The 23,400-nt window shown below is 32.9% G+C and overlaps 1 protein-coding gene across 2 annotated transcripts in view; it reads left to right on the top strand.

Moving 5' to 3' along the window:
* Positions 1-23,400, top strand: part of LOC129226563 (myelin expression factor 2-like) — a 101,961-nt gene that overhangs the window by 38,844 nt on the left and 39,717 nt on the right. The window contains exons 7-10 of one of the 2 annotated variants that reach the window (XM_054861177.1): positions 3,369-3,418; positions 3,501-3,546; positions 13,616-13,675; positions 18,500-18,520. In XM_054861177.1, coding sequence (XP_054717152.1) covers positions 3,369-3,418; positions 3,501-3,546; positions 13,616-13,675; positions 18,500-18,520 — 177 coding nt within the window. Of the gene's footprint in view, positions 1-3,368; positions 3,419-3,500; positions 3,547-13,615; positions 13,676-18,499; positions 18,548-23,400 lie in introns of both variants that reach the window. The other variant, XM_054861176.1, reaches the window with a different exon arrangement.

Here is a 23,400-nt window from a genome sequence, read left to right as displayed (position 1 = left end):
TGGTAAAAGTTTGGATAACAACTGGAGACTCATCAAGTGTCTCACATCATAATAATTTCCTCTGTTATGTATACAAAATGATTATTTAATTTTAGATATATTCTTACAACTTGATGTGTATTTCACTTCATGATCATGAATTACTTTACAATTTAGAATGTTTATTTAATTTTGGATTTTTACAAGAATATTTCTTTAGCTGAGATTCTTGTTAATTTTTTCCCATTGTTGCCTAATTTTTGGCAACAAAGAGAGCTAATGAACTTTGACCTCTCCGATTTTGCCACAAAGGAACAATGGATTGCCCAACACTTGGCAACCCAAATTTTCAGCTATCAAAATATCTCCAAACAGGCAGTTGCTTTGCTCAACTGGAGAAGCAGTTTTCAACCATGATTTTCTAGTTTCAAATAATTTTCATTCTTCTTTTGTCATTTTATGATCTTATAATCTTGTTTAAATAAAAGTTATGCACTTTTTTCTTTTTGAAGTTATTACATATTTAGATGGGTGGCGTTTTTTAGTATTTTAAAATGCTTTACCCCCCCCCCCCCCCTTAATAAAAGCCTTTTAATTTTATTTCAATACGGTTTATGTTAAATCTTCATTACTTAAATTGTAGATTAATTCCAAAAAAAAAGCCTTTTTTTATTATGTAGTTAAAAAATGTTTTTATAAATTTAAAACTATTTTTAAATTTTAGGTTTAGTTGTTTAATTAGTACAGGAGATCAAAATTTCATTGATAAATTGTAATCAGATTTTTATTTTTTCATTCAGTAGTACATCTTAATTTAAGTCAAGGAAAAAAGAAATTAGGCTGCTTTTAAGGAAGAAAATCTTTTTATTTCACTAATACTACAAACTAATGAAAAACCAGTTGATTTCATTTTTATCAAAGATAAATCCTTTCTTGTAAAAAACCTATAAAAAGAGGGATAAAACTCTTCTAGTGAGTGGTTGCTTCTAGATTTCCTGTGGTCTGAAACTGTTTTAATGTCCTACCAACACTCCGGAGTGGTTCATTTTTACTCTGAGTGCAATCACTTGTACAAATGTTTCCAGGCTTATATTCATGATGCTAATGACCCCCACAACAAGGAAGAAAGGAACACTTCAATGCAACTACCACCTGAGAGAAAAATTTGAACACCTGCTACTTACCAGGTGCATATGAGCACCTGCTACTTTGATAGTAACTCCCATTTGAACTCATAGCTAATGTGGAGTGCTTCACCACCCTAAGCTTAAGTATAATTAAAAAAAAAAAAAGATGCTTCTCAATTAATTACTGTAGGTAGTCCCATGTACAAATTTGAGAATCATTCAAATTTTATAAGAAGTGACTGAAAAATAATTTTACTTTATAAAGGAAAAGATAGAAACTTATTTTGATGCTGACCAAAAAAAGGAGTGTGGAGAGTCGTTTCAAAAAGGTCTTGAATCTTTGTTTAACCATATTGATCAATATAAAAAAAAAAAAAGAAGAGTTACAGGCGAAATACCAGTAATTTTGACATAATTTTCCAGACTGCTGATATTTTACTGAATAAATATCTTTTGCTTAGAGGAATTTAAGTAATATCTTGCACTTACCCACCCATGTTTATATACATATGTACATATACATATGCGCATGCATTCCTTTATATATTTTCATTTATAAATATTCTCTAAAAGAATTGAAAATGAAAAGAAATTATTTAAAAATAAATAAGTTTTTACATATTAATACATGAAGGGAATTCTTTTGGTATTATTTTCTCTTCTGTTTGTCAACAGATTTCCTTCATTCTCTTTTTGTTTAGTAACTAGTTCAGAGTTTTAGTGTTATCAATAGAACATTTTGAAAACAGACACTATAATTAATGAAGATATTAATTAACACATTTTCCCCCTAAATAACTCTTTCCATGTGAATGGATCGTCCAATTTTTTTGAGTTTGATATGGCTAGGAAGCTTTAAAAAAAATACACCAAACAAAATTTTTCAAGAACTTCAACCTTTGGGCGAACACTAGTAAACGATAAAAAAAAAAAAAAAAAAAACCCTTCAAAACAATATTGAGAAAGAAAATAAATGTGACTATCAAATGCCATACACGTAAATTGCTTTGAAATGTAAATGAAATCATTTTCATAACTTAAGAAAATGGTGTATACATTCTTAAGTTATTATCAATCAGTTACTAGTATAAATTTAGATAGACCCAAAGTTAGCAACACTTCCTTCCTCAATCAATTATTATTCTCATTTACTACATTTCTCAAAGCTAAACGTTAATTGTGTTTCATTCATAACTTACCATATTTTTCTGCGTATAGTCCGCGGATTATCTGTGATTTTTTTTTCGCTTAACACCAACGCATTGAACCTCAATATTTTTACAGTAGGACTCACCGATCGAGATCGTACGCCGACTGAATGTTGTTTATTTTACGAAGCATGCATGTTCTTCATCCCTGCCTGCCTGTATGTTGGTTATTTTACGTTGCTTGAATGTTCCTCTTTGCGATTCAGGTCATGTAAAATAAGCAACATTACAGTGAAATAGGTAGCCATTTGCACAAGATTAGACCGTTTGCTCCTTTGACTTAACTCTGTTTTTCAAACAATTAGCGAACTATAATCAAGATTTCAAAAAGAAATCATTATATTTTAGATTATCTTTCAGATTAATTTTGATTATGCCTTCAAAGTAATTACTTTTTCACGTTTTTAGTTTAGTTGCTCAAATGGTATGTTAAATTCAAACTTTATCTTTTTACATCGTATTATCCGCGGATTATACGCCGCAGCGGATTATACGAAGCTTTTTTTTCTTCAGGCCGATTTTAGGACCTGCGGATTATAGGCCGCCCGCGGATAATATGCAGGAAAATACGGTAGTGCTAGCTTTTAAAAATTGGTTAAAAGTGTTTTGATATTCTCTAACAAGTAGGGATATTTTCCATGTCGAATGAGTTTATGGATAATTTCCAAGTTGAATAAACTAGGTCAGGAAATTGTTGTACTAGTTGAATGGTAACATGTTTCTACCTATCAAAACATTCTTAATCATAAAAGATAATGTATGTGTGTGTGTGTGTGTGTAGGTATGCATTTTAAAGCATGGATTTAAAAGACTTTAACCTTGACATACATAAACTCATACATTATTTTATCAAAAAATTGAGTTATATTTGCATGTCTACAAAGTTTGCAAATGCGCAATTAAAAGTTGCTTTTTCTGAACAAAGACAAAAAAAAAAATAAATAAATAAATAAATAAATAAAATAAAATAAAAATTGAGAAAGTCAAAGTGTCTGATCTGAGTATGCATTGGTATCTATTATATTTTCTTGTTATTAAATCTTAACTTTTTTAGCAATGTTTAATGGACAGAGACTGTATGCAAGAATAATCAATGTGCGAATGGTATGTATATGTAATTTTGAACCTGATAAGATTTAGTTAGAGTTTAAATGTTATGCTCATATTTAATTTGTTTGAATTGTAGGATAAATTTGCCGATGATGGAGATGCAATACCATCCAAATTACCTGGTAAGAAGATTTAAATTTTACTCCATTAAATACTGTGAGTTTTAAACTGTTTATTGGGTGATAGTTCAACCTAAATATTTATTCAAAATCAAATTATATACGCTTCCTTTTTTATGCATCTTTAAAAGTTCTTAATTTTTGAAAAATATTTAGCGGACTTTGATACTTTACTTTTAACACGAAATGTCTCAACTATGCTGAAATAGGTACTGAAAAATATTGACCTAAAAATCAACTTGTGGTAATATATGTTCCTGCAGGCAAGGGCCTTGATCAAAACTTCCTACGTCACAGAAAACTAGATCCAAAATCGCCTCCTCTCGAGTCCTCTGAGTTACAACTTGATCTACGAAACAGTCACCAATAACTTTTAAAAATTCCTCTTTTATGCCATTCTAGGATAAAAATTATTCCAATCAAAACCTGGAAAATTGCAACCCCCCCCCCCCCCATTATAATGACGGATCCCTTACTGGACATAAATAATACAAAACATCTGTTCATCTTGTCCCTGGCTTGAATTAGGTGGCCTATAAATGTTTCCAAAGCACAATTTTTTGCCCTATTGCTCATCAACTCCAGCCAAACCATATCAATATCAGTAGATTTATCATTTATGATCAATTCATAGCAAATTAAATGGTCTCTAACATAACATAAAACCCCACCACCTCTTTTGCTTACTCTATCTTGTCTAAACAAATTATACCCAACAATATGTGATAAATCTACATCAAATTCGGTTGGTTGGTTGGTTTGTTTATTTTTTATGGCACAAGAGCCCTTGAGGGTGTTGGAGAGAATTTCTAATCTAATAATATTTCCCCAATATTTCCTTTATACTAGCAGAGTTAGCTCTTAAATAAGACTAATAAACTATTTCTAACTTGTATAACATTTATTTAGACAATAATGTAAATAGTTAATACTCTGTAAATGATCAAAATAGATACTAAGAACATAATCTCTCCACATGCTACTTTTGCACGAGATAACTAATACTGCAATGCAAACTGCATGACTATCGACTAAAAACTTCGACGAAGAAACCCATTTGGAAATAAGCTAACTCCAGCTCATCATTTCCAATAAAGGGCGAGCGGCACAAACAAGCAAGTTCGAATACCGATCTAGCGACCGCCTACAACGACGAGAGATGATCAAAGAGAGAAAGGCATAAGCCGCGAGCAGTTTAATTATCCCCCCGGGTCATTAGCATATCCGAGTCACGTGAACGGACACTCATCATTGCTATCGTTAAGCACACGTGCCATCAGATTCCTTCTAGAAGCTTCGATGTGACGTCATCCACTACGGAGTTCCCGCCAAAAGTGGACGAAAGTGAAACCAAACATTCGGTTGATTCGACCAATGTGAATGAGTGCTGATAAGAATCTTTTACCCCAGTCATGCAGAATGATTGGTAATACATTATAAGTAAGGAAAAACATTCTTTTACTATTGGTGTTGTGAGGTGATGAGATAGGATTATTTACTGTTGTTATTAACAGGCATTTATGCCCAACAGAAGGCTACACTGCGTCAAACGATTTTTTGGAATAAAATATACAGATAAATATAAAAGTAAGCGTGTTTTCAGGTGAAAGGTAGCCATCAAATTCGGTAGCCCATATCTCTGTAATTCCAATAACATCCAACTTCTCATCTATAATTATGCTTTTCAATTCTTCCTTCTTGTTCCTAATACTGCGTGCGTTGGTATAGTAAACTTTAAGCATGCCCAAATTGCTTTCATTTAACACCCTGAAATTTCCTAAATCACAATTGTCAAAATCACTACTCTTGTTCGACACTTTATTTCCATTTCTAGCAAAACCCAAAAAATTTTCTTCCCCTCGATACCTGATGCTTGAACCATGCCCCCCATTCAAACTTAGTGTTTTGACTCTGAAGCCCTTAAAATCAAACCACTAACCATTTTGACCCCTGTAGAGCTCAGATGCAGGGCATCCCTAGCAATTTAAAACACTTTGTCCTTTTAAACACTGCTCTACAATCCAGATAAAAACGAAGTTACTTCGTTGCAATAAATTTAAAATATCGCTTTTAACAATAAAAGGATTTAAAAAATAAATAAATAAATAAATTTTAAATAATCTCCTATTTCCGGCATGTTACCATTTTGGAACATTGGGATGTTCTATGAAATTTGTTTACTAAGGCTCTGAATGGGTTACACTTAATACTCTTGGCTATAATTCTGTACTTTTATTTTACTAATCCATGGAGCCAAAAAATAGTTACATCCATTTGTGAAATTTGAAATTACTTTTGATTAGTGTAACTTTTGATGTGACCTATTTTTTGCACACTATGAAGTTGATTCATCAAAACAATCTCTGTTTGATCTTTCCTGCTGTTTAAAACTTAATGACATAATAATATAGTCGTTCTGTTTTTGTTCCAAAAGTTTATTTTATTACAAATTCTCTATTATCAAATGATGTTACTGGACAAACATTTCTTTCTATTTTTAATTATTGCACAAAATGTCCAAATTCTTACACCTGGGATTATAAAACAATGTTATCCTAATAAAATGACTCCTGTTTCAGCAAAATTGCAACAATAGAAAATTTTGTTCAAAAAAAAATTAGATGATTGATAAGGCAGGAAAAAAAAGTTTCTTATTTCATTTATATCTTTTCCAGCTTTTACCCCAGGCTTTGCTCATGTTGATGTAGTTTTTTATTGATTCAAGTTAAATTAACACAGGCAAAGGTCAAATAGTTACCAAAAAATGGTATGTCCCCAGTTTTTGTAATGCCTGTAGACTAACACCGGTATTCTCCACTCCGGTTAAAACTCGAACCGAGGCTTAAACCTCGAAGCTGAAAAACTACTCTATTTTCCATCCCGGTTTGGCTTTAAACTCGGTCACGGAACCTTGACGAAACGCCCACTTCCAGAGCCGAAACGTCCATTTGTGACCGGAACTTCGACAGTTTAAAACTAGATTTCCTTCCCATCATTCCTTTGTGAGCAAACAAAATGGACGACGGCCGTTTGGATTATTTTGAGCGATTTGCAAATGCTAGAAACTATTGATAAAACATTCTTGATAGAAACAAAGATTAATTACAAAATTTAATCAGAATTAACATTTGTTATAGGTGTTATCGAAAAGTACGGCCGAAAACATTAATGCAATGCTCAACAGAATGGTGCGAAAAAAATCATTTTTTTAAAAATTTCCATGTCACTGTAGCGCGGAAAAGTTGCGATTGGTAAGAAAATATTTTTTTTCTTAAATCTGATTTATTTCTGCCGCACCGTTTTTCGTATTTCAAACTTTCGCCTCAATTAACAACAAAAAAGTTACAAAAAAATACTGCATGAAAAAATAACTATTTGGGGGGGGGGGGGTATTAGATGCCACTTCTGAGAGAATATCTTAGAACACTTTCGTCCATTACAAACTATCCTTTATCAAATAATTTCTGGATCACGAAAACTTTTTTTTTTTTTAAATGCAGCATTACACCAATTTCAAAATGCTGGTCAAACAATTTTTAAACCGCTAATAGTTTTTTAAACAAATTCTTCCCTGAATTATGGTCATATAACGTCCTAACGGAGCTTTGATAATTGCTAAAGTTTTGTTTTAAATTTGTGAAAAATGTGACAAAATAGCACTTACCATTATTTTTATGAGTTTGGGGAAAATGAAAAAATGGTCTGAAGCAAAATAATCAGGAGTGCTCAATTCGGCTGGGGGAGGAGGGGGGGGGGGTCATGGCGCGGAATATGCCATGAAATTTGGGGGGGGGGGGGGTGATCAAGGAATAATTTCTTTTTTTAGAGGGGTCATCCAATTTGGGGGGTCTTTGTAGTGTTCGAGAGGGAGGGGGGGCACCCTTGGAAAAATCAATTACTTTTCTTAAACAGTAGTACCTGTTGCAACTTTTTTACTCAGATCAATTATTGAAATAGCAAGGTATCTTGTCCAATTGGGAGACCGAATTACATAAATCATTCCAAGGCTGAAAATGATAGAATGAAGCTGAATGTTCCACAAAATTTCAATGAGCAACACAATAATATCTAAAAGAATTTAAAATTTTCTTTGTTTCAAATAATTATAAATAAAACGGTTCAGGAGATTTTTAATTGCAGAAGAAATTACTATTACTAGCTTCATGAACACATTAATGTGGAAAAATATTCTCAATGGATGAAATAACATTTGATTTTATGCTAGGAAATGTAAATATAGAAGCAATTAGAATGTGACTTTATTTTTGCATACAAACACGCATATAATTACGAGATAGGGGAAGAGAAAGAGCTTTGAAAAACAAGTGATTGTAAAAATGAGGGTGTGAATGATAAACAAGGATTTTTTCCTTGGGCGTCCATATGCAAAATTTTAAGGGGAGAGGGGGGGGGGCTCAGATATTTTCCACATGTTTTAGAAGGATATTTTCCCGTGGAAACCGATTTCGGTACAGATTAGAGTGAATAAAATTTGACATCTTTTACCTATTCAATAATGGCTGGAAAAGAAATGTTTTTACATTTCAGCAAAGAAAAAAATACTAAAGCAAGGAAGTTCTAATTTCTAAGGGGGGGGGGGGGGCCTTGAGTTCCCACTTGCCCCCCTCCCCATATGTGTGCCCTTGAATTTTTGGATGATAAAAATATAAAATTATTTTTTCAACTTTTAAAAAGGACTGTATTGCTGAAAAAATAAGTTCTTCACATGGAAAACTAATGCACGGCAAAATGCAGTTTATGAATTTGTCCTGTGTCGTTTATATTAATAAGTTTATGGATGTTAAAGACAATAAATGTTAACAAATGTTTCACGAAATGAAACAGATGGAGGGGGGAGGGGATCGGGCTCTAAAGCATTGTAAAAAGTTTTTAATATTATTGTAAATTATTTTTCTTTTCTATGTTTTAAATTCTTTCTTTCAAATGCATACACAATATAGTAGAAAATATTAAGCTTCTACCTATATTATTCAAAAATGTTTACCTCACACACAAGAAAAAAAAAACATTTATGACTGACAGATTTTCAATATTAGAAAGAGACTAATATATTAATCAGTAGCGTGTCTAGAGGGCGGGGGACAACGGTCTGCCCCGGAATTGCACCCAAAGTGGATTTTAAAGTTAATAAAATAAAAAAATCTTTCCCGATTTTTTCTTAAATCATATTTAGTCCATTAAATGCCAACGAAAACAAAGCACAATATTGCGCTTGGATGGGGCACGTTACATATGCGTCTAGGGAAAATTTAACATAGAATTTATTCGTAATTAAACTCGTTTTTTAATTGCAACTGTAGTTATAACGCCAAAATAAAAATAAGTTGCTGTTTCTAAAAAATAGCACGAACTTAATATTTACATAAAACATCTTTTTGAAAGAGTGGGGAGGGGGGTGATTTCGTAAATTACAGCCCGGCCCAGATGAAACCCTTGCCGAGAACATGACTATATTATTGAATTAGTTTTTATTTCATCTTGATTAATAACAATATGAACAAAAAAACATTTAATTAATAACAAGATGAAAAAACTTTCCAGAAACATTAAAAAAATGCATTGATGTTTTTAAATATCACATTGAGTCTAATAAAAAAAAATTGCATGAACTATAGATTCATTTTGCTACTCCCAATTCTTATTATATGTCAATCATTCTTCAGCGCGCGAATTTACTACCACGTGGAATGCAGTCAGGTAGAAGATGTCACGTGAGTCACTCTACCCAATGGTAACAGCCGTTTCATTTCTACTTCAGTTAAAACTCGGCTCCCCTAAATTGTGCTTGAAATGACTTGAAGAATACGCACCGCGTTCGAAACTAGTTTTCCCTTACTTCTCGGTTTTGGGGAGCCGAGTTTCATCTCCGTGCTGTGATGGTATTGAGAATAGGGCCGTAAGATTTTTGAACACTAATCCCTACCCCGTTATCATAACTCTGCCTGTCGAATAAGTTTTAATATATCATTTTGTTTAGTTTCATTTTCTATTTTTGCAATTAAAAGCAGCGTAAAAATGTAAAATAATAAATCCAAATCCATTATTTATCGCCAAAGGACCACAGAACCATACATTTGCCAAAGACCTTTCAAAGTTTATAAAACTGCGCAAAACGTTTGCTTAATCTATATTCATAAGATATGATTTTTAATTCCAAACAGAAGATGCTATAAAGAAAATGCTTTACATGTATTTGGTCCTTCCTAGCAAAAAATAAATCCTTTTTCGACAGTAACTGAGGGTAGGTAAAGGGCAGAATCTATTTAATCACTTTCTTTATTTAGTTACCAGGTTACTCTATATAGCAAAAATGCTCGGCATTGCCTAGGGTCTGTAATAATTATGAGAAACAATCTCGCTTACTTTTATTCGTTTTCTTCTGTAACTGAAATAACTCAAAACACACTGCTTTGATGTGATTAAAAATCAAGCTTTTTCTTTACCCATAAAAGTAAAATGTCAATAAGTATGAAGAACAAATTAGTACTCTTTTAGAAACGAAAAAACAAAATTTAAGAATACAGTCGAATCCCGACTTACGGCGAGGGATGCGTTCCAAGACTCCTCGCGTAAGTCGAAATTTCACGTTGTGGAAAAGTGTTGCGTATAGGATTCTTTTATTCACATACCCAATCATTTTAGACACTTTTCGACACCTATTAACTGTTTTAGACCATTTTTAACTATATATATTACCATTTTTTACGTAATGAGCTGATTTTTTATCTCATTTTTTAAAAAAGCTGCATTATTCAAACATAAAATAATGCTACGGTGCACAAAATCAAAGATCAATGGGAGAGAGAGACATAAAAATACAAAACAATGCAGTATGTCGTAATACTAAAGCACTGCACTTTAAAAGTACTATACAGTAGATACAATAAGTTACATTTATTACTTAAAAATTGAAGATGATTTATGATCCGCAATCTCTGAAGGTCATTCTAATATATTTTTAAATACAGTAGCTTCGCATTTATTTTATAACATTTACATCTATGGTAACACCCCTCTTTCATGATCTCTGTAATCTACAATACATGAGCAGCTTCCAGTTTCATACTGTTTGCATTTTGCTTAAACACTACTCTGCGAGCTTTTTATTAAGGCTAAGGTCTGGGCTTATACGGATTGCCTTCTATTGACTTTTAATTGTATGTATTAAAAACATACTCATACCTAATGGCGTGCTACTTTCGACCCACTTTCTAGTTGTTTAAGCGTATCAAAAATCTTTACCTTTTTTAAATTGTCGCAAACTTTTGCTTTTTGTTTCCATCTTCAAACTTTAGATGAAACAGCATCCCTAGGTGCCACAATATTTCATCACGTTTCATGTTTAGAATAGATAAATGAAAAATGAGGAGGGGTGGTGAATAATGAGCAAGAGAATGCTCAAGACTAATAACCTCCAAATACAATAACCTAATTAAATGTATGACTAGAAATGCATGATTAAAAAATAGTTGAAGACAACTTAAAAATAAAAACCAAATTTATTTTGTAATTTAGTAAAGTTAGTTAAATAAAATTAAAAACATTTGAAACAACGTGAACTAGAGCTGAGCTATATCAATCTATTATCTGTCTATTAAAAATAAAACCCGCGTCGTTGCATAAAAGCAAACGAGCGCTCAAGTCAACTAGCCAGAGAGAAAACACCGAAGAAGTCAATTTTCTACTCGAAACATTTCCTTTTATCCTAAGTGAACTCATTAGCATGCGGACGCCAAATCACCTTCTGATACACGCCAGCATAGCACCTGGCCAATGAGCATCGGGCACGTGCCGATCTGTTACGATACTTCGTCGATTACGTAAAGGTCGTGACGTCATAGATCGGCGACTGCACGTGTGAGATACGTCTTCAGGCATCCGCATTAGAAGGTAGAAAAACATCGTTGAAAATTTCTCCCATACTAGGATTAGGCAAGTGACTGATATTATGGTGAGATAAGTGGTGAGATGAATTAGTTAATTATTATATAAGGGGCGCTAGGCCAACAGTGAATACACACTAACAATGCTATATTTATAGCGCGGTGTGTGGGAACTTGGCTGTCAGTGATACTAAAAGGATGAAAGTACATTCACCAAGTCAATGTTTAGTAGTCAATAACAAAGCCGAAACTAACCATCATGATTCCTTTCCAAATATTTTCATATTGACAGCAAGAAATTCACCTTAACTCTAAAATTCCTCGCTCCTGAAAAACTCGTGTTATAGCCATTTTGCTTAAGTCGGATCGCGTTGTAGTGGGAGTCGACTGTATACAAATTTGAGGAATTTCCAAAATATGAATTTAAACTTAACTAACGGATAAGGCTCCCCTCCCTACTTTGTAAAACTGTGTTACTAATATCCATCAAAGAGATAGTGTCGCCAAATACTGAAATACTTCTGGTGACCATAAACTGATGTTACCCGAAATGTTTCCAAAATAAGTAGTAAAATTCGTCAATTGTTTGAAAAATAATCAGCCAACTCCATGTATTATTTGCCAATCTTGTGCAAAAATCTTACTTTAAGATTTGACTTGAGAAAAGTCTTGAACAGTCAGACAAACAGCAAAAATAGTCAACAATACAACAATTGTCACTATTGACAAGGAGTTGAGATGATACACTAAATACTCTTCTCCGCACACACCCCACTACTTAGCTGGAAGCCTTGGGTTCCACCGTCCGGGGGTCCGTGTAGCGGGCCCCCTGCACGGCTGGGTGTGACGGTCGAGATACACTAAATACTGTATTAGGTTAAGGAAAGCCTTCAAACATGGAACTAAAAAGCTCATAACTTGATTTTTATTCTGCTTAGAAATTTCAAGCAGGTGCCATCTTCAGCAGAAAAATCTGAGCTTTCGATAGACATACAGGGATCGCGCTAAGGATTTCGAATCGTTCGCCAGTAAATTCGCCAAATTTTTAAAGTATTAGCCAAATTTCAAAAGTTTTAGTCAAAAACTAACTTTTACTCAATTTAAATGTATTTTTGTCTGCAGAAATATTTAATCAGAAAGTGAAGTATAACTTAATTTTTGACAATTTTTTGAAGATAAGGGCAGGGGTATTTCCAAGAATTTTTGTCTGTTTTTAGGAATTTAGTGAGAAAAAAAATGTAAATTAAGTAGTTTTTCCACAATCATATGTAATTTTTCAAAGGAAAAAATGGCTAAAAACAACTTTAAGTGATATTTATCATTCTTTATAAATTTGAGAGTAGAAATAAAAGCTTTTAATGAAGTAAAGACTGCATTGGTATCTTACTCCGATGTTTCCCAGACATCGAACACAATGAAACAAACGCGCTATTTAACAAGGCATCGGCCAACACTCTACTGATATCCAATCAGCGAGAGGCGCAAGTACAGTGACGCAAAGAGGGGAGAGGCAAACGTCATCCTTCCTCCGATGGATCGGGTCTCGCTCTGATCCGATGCTAACGCGCGTGCTCCCACCTCAATCTGCTCGGAGTGTTCCGAGGATAAAACAACATTCAGTGATTGCTAGTCTGGGACTTTTGTGAAAGGTTCGTTTTTAGGGGTCGGAATTTTGTGAAGGGTCCGGTTTTAGGGGTCCAAATTTTGTGAACGGATTTAATTTTTATCTAGATTGACTTCTGAAGGGAGATTTTTTTTCCTCTGTGTATATTTTAGAGAATTTTCTGTTTGCCAATAAATTCGCTAAATTCGAATTTTGTTCGCCGATTTTACGATTTTATCGTATTTGGCGCATTGGCGAATGCTTAACGCGGTCCCTGACATATGTTAATAAGTGCAAGTATTTTTTCATCCTCATATTAGAGAATTTATACGAAAATTATGTTTTATCATCCTTCTAAGGGGGGGGGGGGGGTTTACCCTCCATAACGGGATGAAAACTACCCTATATGTTATTCTGATGCCTAAGCTATATTATTGTAAAGTTTCATCAAAATCCATTCAGTAGTTTTTGCGTGAAAGTGTAACAAACATCTATTCATACAGACAAACTTTTGCATATATAATAGTAGTAAGATTATTTATCTGGTATGTTTTTGCTTTTATAGCTGGACTTCATGGAATTGGCAAAGGTCTTGGCATGAATGGACAGCCTATGCAGTTTAACAGTGAGTAGTTGGTATTTTATGACTTGAGTTATTAACTAGTTCAACAGTAGTAGTTGTATCAATATAATAACTAATTTTCTTGAGAGTTGTAAGCTTATGTGTCAAGATCAACTTCATTCTTTTAGTACCAGTTTGATTTGAAGTGGAAGTTATTTAATGAAGAACTAGCCAACAGGGTGGCTGGATTTTTTTGGGGAATTTAGTGCCATCAATAGCCACTGTTTCGCGCTACCAGTCATTGAAAATAGAAAAATATTTTATTTTTATACTAATTTTGTTAAAAACGTATAAAAACAGCATTTGGTCTAAACTTCAACCCAATTGCGCAAGATGAAGAAATTAATCCAAAAAATTAAAAAAATGTATGTGAACTTGGCTCCACCGGTGGCACTTTTTCCCCACTACTCACGTTGAAGTTAAAAAAAAAACTGTTTCAGTCCACCCTATTGTACAGTACTATCTCTAACTAAATCATGGAGCACTAATTCTATGATCTAGTTGACATTCAGATAATTAGTTGAAGTAGATGGTCTACCGGCAGGGGCGGCAAATAGGGGGGTCAAGAGGGGGCGGTTGCACTCTCAAATTTTTTGAGCAGAATGATAGAAAATGGGTGAATTCAATTTATGTAAGTCGGAAATCAATGTTCATTATAGGAAATCTCGCTGGTTCTCAGCAGATTTCCTATTTGATGAAATTCGACACATTCTCAGACTAGAAAAAGTGTTTTTCGTCATTTGGATGATGACTTAGAAATTCATGAAGTATTTTCGGCTTTTTCAGAACATAGAAAACTGATAGAGAACCATGGTTAATTTTAACTAAAGAAGACATTGCCTCATATAGGCTAAATACTTCACACTTGTGTGCCCAGTGATGGTATGTCCAATATGAGAGGCCCGTGAAAAGTGGTGTGGCTGCATGGTTTTCACAAGAAAATTCCTTTATATTTTACATTCACTTTTACGTTCATTTTTTAAGTGTATATTTATTTAATGAGTGTTCATCGCTTTTTTCTACTAGAACTAGAAACACGTTTCAGCTGCTCAATACATTGTAATGCTTTCATAGAAACTTCTTAAAAATGCATGTGATTATTGAATAAAAAAAGACATATCAACCAAATACCTTTTATGGGGCTCTATAATTATGCAATCGCGGAGTGACACAAGATAATCTTCAAGAGTTAAAACGATAAAAACATTTCTCTATAACTTCAAAGCAGTGATTTAACAACTGGAAGAATTATTGCAAAACAATTCTTTCAATGGTGAAAAAGCTCATTCTCTTTAGCATGTATGACTTCGTTTGAATTTTTATCTAATTTGTTTGCATCGGGAAAAGGTTTTTGAAAAATTCTTTACTCTATCAAACAGTGAGTAAAATTTTTAGCATGAGGCAAGAAAAATTACAATCAATATGCCGACAGAATGGTTTTCACATCCAGAGACTGCAGTTTCGTCCTTGTTATGGACTCATAAGTCTGGAATAGTGAATAACAGAGCGGGAGGCAGAGAATATCTCATTGAAGCTGAGAGCGCCGATATGACTAGATTATTCAATGATGAAAAGTTTAAGCCCCTCACAGTTTTTGAAGTAGCCTGGGTGATTTTGAAGAGCAAGATATAAAAAGTGTTTTCATACATAACTTTGTGTTACTTCAATTATTTTTTAACTATTACAATCAGCTCAGCTAGTAGAGAAAGATTTTTTTATGTCTCAGGAGGTTAGAGAAATATTTTCGAAGCACAAAGGGGAAAAAAAACCTTTTCCAATTAGCTAAACTGGCAAAACAGCACGACATTGGGCACTGATAGATTAGTAACACGATTCCCTGCTCTTCCGAATTCCAAAAATCATGCATTATAACTTTTCCAAAAGGTATAAAAAGTTTAGTAGCGAGATGTTTTGTATAATAACTTTTTAGTCAATGAATCAAAATTTTAATTGTTTCTAAACACTAATTTTATTTATACTAAACCGATTTTATTACAACTTCTTGTTAGCTAATGTGTGTTTGGTTTCGCTTTGGGGTTATACATAATGTGACCAGATTTTTCAAGCTAAAAATCAAGACACATGACGGGGGGGGGGGGGGGTAGTGTAGTTTTTTTCTCCACAGGCTTAATATTTTACGTAACAGAAAAATGCCAAGAAATAACTCAAATGTACCAATAAAGAACTCAAATTGAAAATAATTTAATAGTATTGATGTAAAGAATATTGCCAACACCTGACGTTTAACAGCTCCTCCTCTTCAATCGAAATCATGGTAAAAGTAGTTCAGCTTATTAAACAGTAAAGAATAACATTTTACATGGCGTTCTTACGTTTACTGACAGCAAAAAATAAAAAAAAAAACGTTTAAAAAATCTAGATTGTATGTTATATTTCTAGTGTGACGGAATTTAAACAAAAAAAGCGGGACTTTTTCGACAAAGCGAGACATTTTGGTGGGACATTCCAGCAGCGGGATAGTAAGACAAAAAGCGGGACTGTCCAGCCAAAAGCGGGACGTCTGGTCACATTAGTTATACATATTTAAGAAACTCGACCCCCCAAATGAAATGGTGAAATGCCGCCCCTGTCTACCGGTGCATCAATGTTCCAAGACAAAGTAATTATTTCATTGATAACAACTTAGCTGCATACCATAATATCAATTCAAAGAATTTTCGTTCCTTTTCTGTATTTTTGATGCTACCTAGGAAATTCTTAGATATAATTAACTTTTAAGCGTTTTCTTGCCCGTGTGATTCGTCTTAATACACAGTGCAGCCTTCTGGGGGAAAAGGCTTGAATACCACTGAACTAAAGTAACATGGTATTCATTTGAGGACACTGCTTTTTTAACAGATAGTTTAAGAAAATGGAAAACTTTGTTGCCAGTGGGAGTGAGAATGTTTTATCTTTCAGTCATATCTTTCTTTTATATTGCCTCTATTTTTTGTCTTTTTATTTTTCCTTGTTGTGCAAAAGCTTGTTTAAACAAAGTTGGTGGTTTTAGGATTATGCAATATTAAAAAACATTCATATTTTGAGAAACATGAACAATATATTGCTATACATTTTGTAAATACAGTAAAACCTCGCTACAATGATATCTTGGGAACCATAGAAAACTATTGTTGTAGAGATATATATTGTTATATCAAGGGCCTACTTATTTTGGGAATACAATAGGGTTTTTTATTTTTATGTTGTAGTCTCGGCACTACCCAGGTAAAAATGTATCTGGGTGATTCTCCAAAATCCTAAAAATATTTTGTCCCAGGAGCCTAACCTTGGTTTGGAGGAGCCTTGGTTTGTTTGGATTTGATTTTTTTTCTTTTTTTTTAATAGTTAGAAATAATTTTTCCGATGTACCTCCATTCCTATTAATTTTTTACTACAAAATTTTTTTGAAAACCCAAAAAGTCACTCTTTTGGCATGTCCCCATTCGTTTCTCAAATACACTTAAATTATTTTAAAATGTTATAACAACATTCCACAAATTTAATTTATAGTACTAAATTAAGCATACTTAAAGGTGTAAAATAACATCCTTGAAGTAAATTTAATTATTTAAATAATCGAGGTCAAGGTACGTCATTTTAAAGTGTGTCCCCAGGTTTCATATCATTCTCCTGTACTAGGAATGAGTTCAATTATTATAGATTTAAAAAAGGAATTTTTAATTTGTTGTACTACACAAATACTGTTTATTATCACCATTTCGATGGAATTCTTGAGCATTTTGTTAATATGATTTGTCTGCTGTTCTTACTAAAACTTTGAAGTTCAAAAATAGGTATGGAACCTTTTTAATAATTCTTAAAGTGGTGAAAAGGAATAAGTACACAATTAGCCGTAAGTCTTCTCTTGTCAGAAAAAAAGGCAAAAGTTGATAAAATAGGATATTTTTCATTATTTGAAAACCAAATTATTGTAATAAAGGGGGTTGAAAATTTTAAAAAAATATCGTTTTTACAGGGGTTTATTGCTGTAGAGAATATCGCAATACTGAGAGGAGAATTACTTAAATTCTTATGCGAGAGTTCATCGGGACCACGAAATATTATCGTAGCAGAAGGATTATCGTTGTATAGAATAGTGTTGTAGCGAGGTTTTACTATAGTTATTATTTTTATGTTTATGTGTGGTTAATTTGTTGTAATCTTGCTAAATTTTTATTAATTTTTTGCTGAAAATTACCGTAGTTTTTAAAGTTTTACCTGTATTACCTTACCATTTATGCACCATCATTTCATCGACACCTCAGCAAATTGCCGTATTTCCAAGCATATTCGCATATTGCCAACTTGGTACCTTTTTGGCTCCAAATTTGGTGGAAAAATCAAACTTGGCAACATTTTGAACCTAACATGTAACTAGTTGGGGACAAACCTAACCTGGCAGCATTGTGAAGACTATGCAGATCCTATATGACACTGAGAAGTGAGGTTCCTCCCAACTATAGCATTTAAAAACAAATATAACTTAATGGATAACCCCCAGCAATCTCTAGAATTAAGTAGAATATCCCTGAATGGAAAGTGCTAGAATGTTCTTTCAACACTATATAATTTATGTAGTGTTATATAATTTATAAACTTCAGAGTGGCTTCTTTTATAATAAAAGAAGCCACTCTGAAGTTTTTTAAAAATATAGACCAAGAAAGAAATGAAGTTCAGAATAATCCTTCTACATTTGCAAGGAGGAAGAAAATTCAGTTAAAACTTAACTCAATTTTTATGTATCTTTTCAAAAACATGGTATCTTTTCCATGTTGGTAAAATACAGCAATTAAATTCTATTTATTTTTTTTTTTTTTTCATTTCAGAAAATTCAACAGGACCTACAGGTAGTTTTGGCTTTGGAATGGGTATGGGTAAGTGTTAAAACTTTAAATGCCCATATATCTTCTATTTGTTAAAAACATTCTAACTGAATTCTGTATTTTACATAAAAGGTATTTTCATCAATCTTTCTTTATTCAAATCCATTTTTTATTAAGTAATAACTAAATGTCAGCTTCCTAGAGCATGTTATGTGTTACAACTGGTAGAAAATTGGAATGCTTTGTTTAAATTTTTTAAGAAAAACACAGTAACATATTTAATGTGCAACTTACTTGTGAAAATTTCCCTGATTTATCATATAGATATGCTAAGATTAATTATAGAATATATCTATGCAATATCTACCAATAATCTGCGTCATCTAACTGAACTGGCATTTCTTTTTTGATGAAACCTTCTGCTTTTTTCCAAGGTTGTCTGCTTAATTTTAACAATACGCATTAGATTGCTGTTTTCAGACAAAATTTTTGGATCCTTATTAGGCATTAGATTTAGGCAGACAGTCACTGTTAACCTGGAAATATTGATGGAGCAGGAGAACAAATATTGTCTTTACAAATTAATAATAGGCTGCTGTTTCATTTTGGTATCTTCCTGTTGAAATCAATTATTAAAGACTACATTCTGCTTCTGACAACTGTCAGAAGAGGATTGAAATCTGGTGCACAGGATGTCCACCTAAATTAATTGCCATCCTATTTACAATAAATCTATATTATATGTTTTATAATATAGATTTAAATTTTTTTAAAAAAAAACTTATATATACTATAGTACATGTAGTTATCAAAATAATGGAAACACTTGGAAAAAAAATTCGGAATCGCCACTCTGCCGTAAATGTTCTGTTTATAAAAGATCCCTTCTAACTATAATTAGTCACACTGGTGAATCCAGATCAAGATTGAGTTCTGTGGGCACTTTTGCTGCTGTTGTTCACTTTTTAGACACTATGATCCACTTCAACACCCGTCGATTTATTTTACTGAGCTTCTCTTTCTTTCCACTGTTTTGCTTTGCAAAGCTTGTCTTACCTTGATGTGTGTTTGCTATCATGACTTTAGATACTGTATCTCTACATATGCCTAAATGTTGAGATGTTTCAGTTACATTTGCTCCTGCTAGACGCGCTCCAACAATTTGGCCTCTTTAAAAATTTGAGAGGTAAAACATTTCACACGCTTGAAAAAATCCAAGACTTCCAGAACTTTCGTTAAACTACCGTGTATGTACTACCAGATCATATACATTGCTATCTATAAAAAAATAGATATCTAGTTTTATTCTTTATTACTTACAAAGCGCATTCAAAAATGTTACTTTTATTCACAGGTGTTTCCATTATTTTGATAACTACCTGTATTTCTCTGTTCTGTCATTTATTATTATTTTTACTAGCTGCGTCGCCCGGCTTTGCACAGTGCACCTTGAAAATAATAGTTATGTCTAGTGAGGTGTGTTCAACAATCAGGCTTGAACAAAAAAAAATCAGAAATTTTGCGGCAGATTGCGGGAAAATAACCAAAACGTAAACATTTTAAAACCTCCGATTGCAGGAAAAGCCTCCAAACGAAAACCAATTTCTATTATTTTTTTTGTTTATATTCGAGAAAAAATGGCAACAGATCTTTCATTTAACGATTTTCTTCACGCTACAACTACGAATTTTAATAAAAGCATTGTTACGGAAAGTTGAGATGAAGCACTGAATAATAATTTGAATGGAGGAAAGCCTTTGAAAATTAGGGATTTTATGTCGAAATCCAAGCTTCATAATTAATAGTTTTTAATTGATATCTCCGCTAACTATTATTAGAGGATTATGTTAAACAGCCAAACATGAAGACGGTAAGATTACGAATCCATCGATACCTGGTTCGATGGTCAGTTCACTGTCGTTCGGGAGAAGAAGCTTGGACATACATAGATACGCTCAGTTTTTATTTATATAAGAGATACATAAACTGACTACCACTATTATGTTATTTGTTGTAGCATTTCACTATGGGTTGGGGGGAGAGACAAACATGTGTTTGTTCTATTTACACAGTATTATTGTATTACTTCAATTTTTATTAATTTTAATTTGAATAATATGTAACGTGAAAATTTTACAGAAATAAGTCGTTGAAGTGTAATTTAAACATCAGTAAGTTTGTCATATTAGATCTAATATGATTTCAGTTAACAAAATGAATGCAGAAAATGAGAAACAAGAAAGTAATTAACAAAATTAAGTTTGCTGACTTGGATTTAAGTTTATACAGTTGTAATTATTGAGCAACTAATTCTTATATTCTTATGCATTGGGTAATTTTTAACGAAGTCAAAGTAAGTAATGTGACTTATGTTACTGCCAGAATAATTGTAATTCAAAGTGATAGAGAGTGTAATAAGTATGTATTATGAAATAGTATTATATATTAAAAATAGTATTGATCATATTAAACCAGTGGTGCCCATCCTATGACCCATGAAGTTGACCGGTGTGGCCCAGGCGATAATTTTTCTGTTCCACTTCACCACCTCTAAACTTATTTTTTTTCTGTTCTCCTAGTTTGTGTTCTACTTGTAGGTGATTAGTCTCAAAGTCAAAAATTCATAGCAAAATATTCAGAAATGGGTTTCTGGAAAACAGATGAAACTACACCTTTGTAAAATAAATATCAAATAATGATAACAATTCTTGGTTTCTAGTTTTCCTACATTTTTATGTTTTTCAAAGTTATCAGGGAAGAATGAAATATTTTGAAATGTTATATGTGCTCTAGTCCTCTAGATTCATCTTGATATGGGGTGTGCTCCTCACCTAAAAATAGTTGGGCACCACTGTATTAAACTATAACAGCAATGATAGTCAGAATGGCATATTGTTGCCAAAGAATATAAGTAATAGAAGAAGAACGTCCACTAGAGTGGGCCGAAAAAAAATCTAATTTCTTCTGAGCACTTAGCCTTAGTGCGAAAAATTTGTGACTCCCTAACACTAATTATTCTTCAAAATTTTAATACTCTGAGTGAATATCTTCCGCTCCGGCAAGAGGCTTGAATTTTAGAGATTTTTGGAAAAAAAATTAAAAATAAAGAGAAAAATTCTAAAATATTTCAAATCTGCAGAAAAATTAGCCTAAGAGCGGATCATTTGTGACTTCTTATCACTAATGTAAGAGCAAAATTTTAGAGCTCTGAGTTAATTTCTTCCGCTCTGGCAAAAGACTTGAATTTTAGAGATTTTTAGAAAAAAATTAAAAAATGATAATATTTACAAAACATTTTAAAATTCCGAAGAATGTTAAGTCTTAGTAGGGGACTGTTTTAACTTCCTATCACAAACTACTACGTAAAATTTGAAGCCTGTGAGATAATTATTTATGCCGTGGAAAGTGACCTAAAATTAGATAATTTCATAAAAAATCCTTAAATGCGACTAACACATAACAAAGTTCATACATACCTCTGCCGTCGTGACAAAACACGGATGAATGAAAGAAATGAGTTTTATGTGCGATCTGGAGTATAAAACCACTACTCTCTTGTAAAAGATCCTGGGAGTCAATATGTTGTACATGCAACCCCCCAATTAGGGTCCAGTCTAGACATCATGAAAAGCATTCATAGTTATGTGGAAGCTCACGGCGGTGGATTTGAAAACCTTCTTGTTATTGGAGCCCCCAAAGCAGAATACTGCTAAATTTGCGACGTACGTCGCAGAACAGAAAGCCAGGCTGCAGAACAAATCTGTTCAAAAAGTGAGAACCAAAAAAAAAAAAAAAAAAAGGTTGCCATTTTTATTTTTAGGTGAACCGACCGATCGAAGCTGCGCCAAATCACTCCGATGTCTGAGAGCTGATGGGCTATAATTCTCCAGCATAAAGCAAGAAAGAGAATAGCCCAAGTTTTGCAAAGAATAATGATAATTCAAAGCTATTAAGTTAGCAAAGTGTAATACGCGATTGGAGTAGTCAAACTATTAAATAGAAATTTATCTTCTGCTGCATGAAGAATCTTATATTAAGTGACGAAAAGTCATTCTTTAAAAATATCAACTATTTATTAAACAATTAACAATTGTAAAAGATAAAATGAGAAAATAATAAAGTAACTTGAAGAATCAATAACTCAAAGCCATATGCAAAATTAAAGTATAATCATGAACTTTGTAGTCCTATTATATCTATTTACTAATTCTATTAAGTATTACCGAATATTCCATTGAAAAGGTTTTCATGATCTCTATTCATAGATCTCTAATACTAACATTTCAATAATGCATCACGAACACTAAGTTCGGCAAGTTCTAGTAGAATCTATTAGATCACATCTAACTACCGATCAGAAAACTAACTTCCTATTAATCCATTCTAAAAACTGTGAATGGCTATCTCGATGGCTGAAAAGCCAAGAGCCGAAAACCCCAACTGCAACCTGTAAGTTGGCAAACTAAAACATCTAACGTAGATGCGAGAAGTGAAAAAGAGAAAGAGTCATATCGCACGAGCGTATAAATACTGCTTTCCCAATTAGCATAACGCGTCATCTCAAGTTCGACACGTGCGGAAAAGACGTGTGCAAAAAGCTTCTAGAATGGCTGAGAACGAGTGACGTCATCTGACCTTCAATTCGCCGGGAAGCGAAAACAGATTCACTCATTGTTTACACTTTCATCTGAAGTTGAAGTACGCGGGAAGAATCGCTTGTCAAAGCCAAAAGGATATTACAACGCGAACATGCTAACATGCATAGTAAGTTTACAATTAAATAGCTTTAGTTTGTAAATGATGAGATACATATAATTAAATAATAACATTGTACTTAGGATAAACTTAGTGTTTATCAATGTCCCCCCATCTCATTATCTTACAAATTCAATATAAATTCAATA

The sequence above is a fragment of the Uloborus diversus genome, chromosome 7, assembly GCF_026930045.1.
Source record: "Uloborus diversus isolate 005 chromosome 7, Udiv.v.3.1, whole genome shotgun sequence".
In the NCBI taxonomy this organism is placed as follows: Eukaryota; Metazoa; Arthropoda; class Arachnida; order Araneae; family Uloboridae; genus Uloborus; species Uloborus diversus.
Note: the sequence above shows the minus strand (reverse complement) of the source record. Positions and strands in the feature narration are given on the sequence as shown.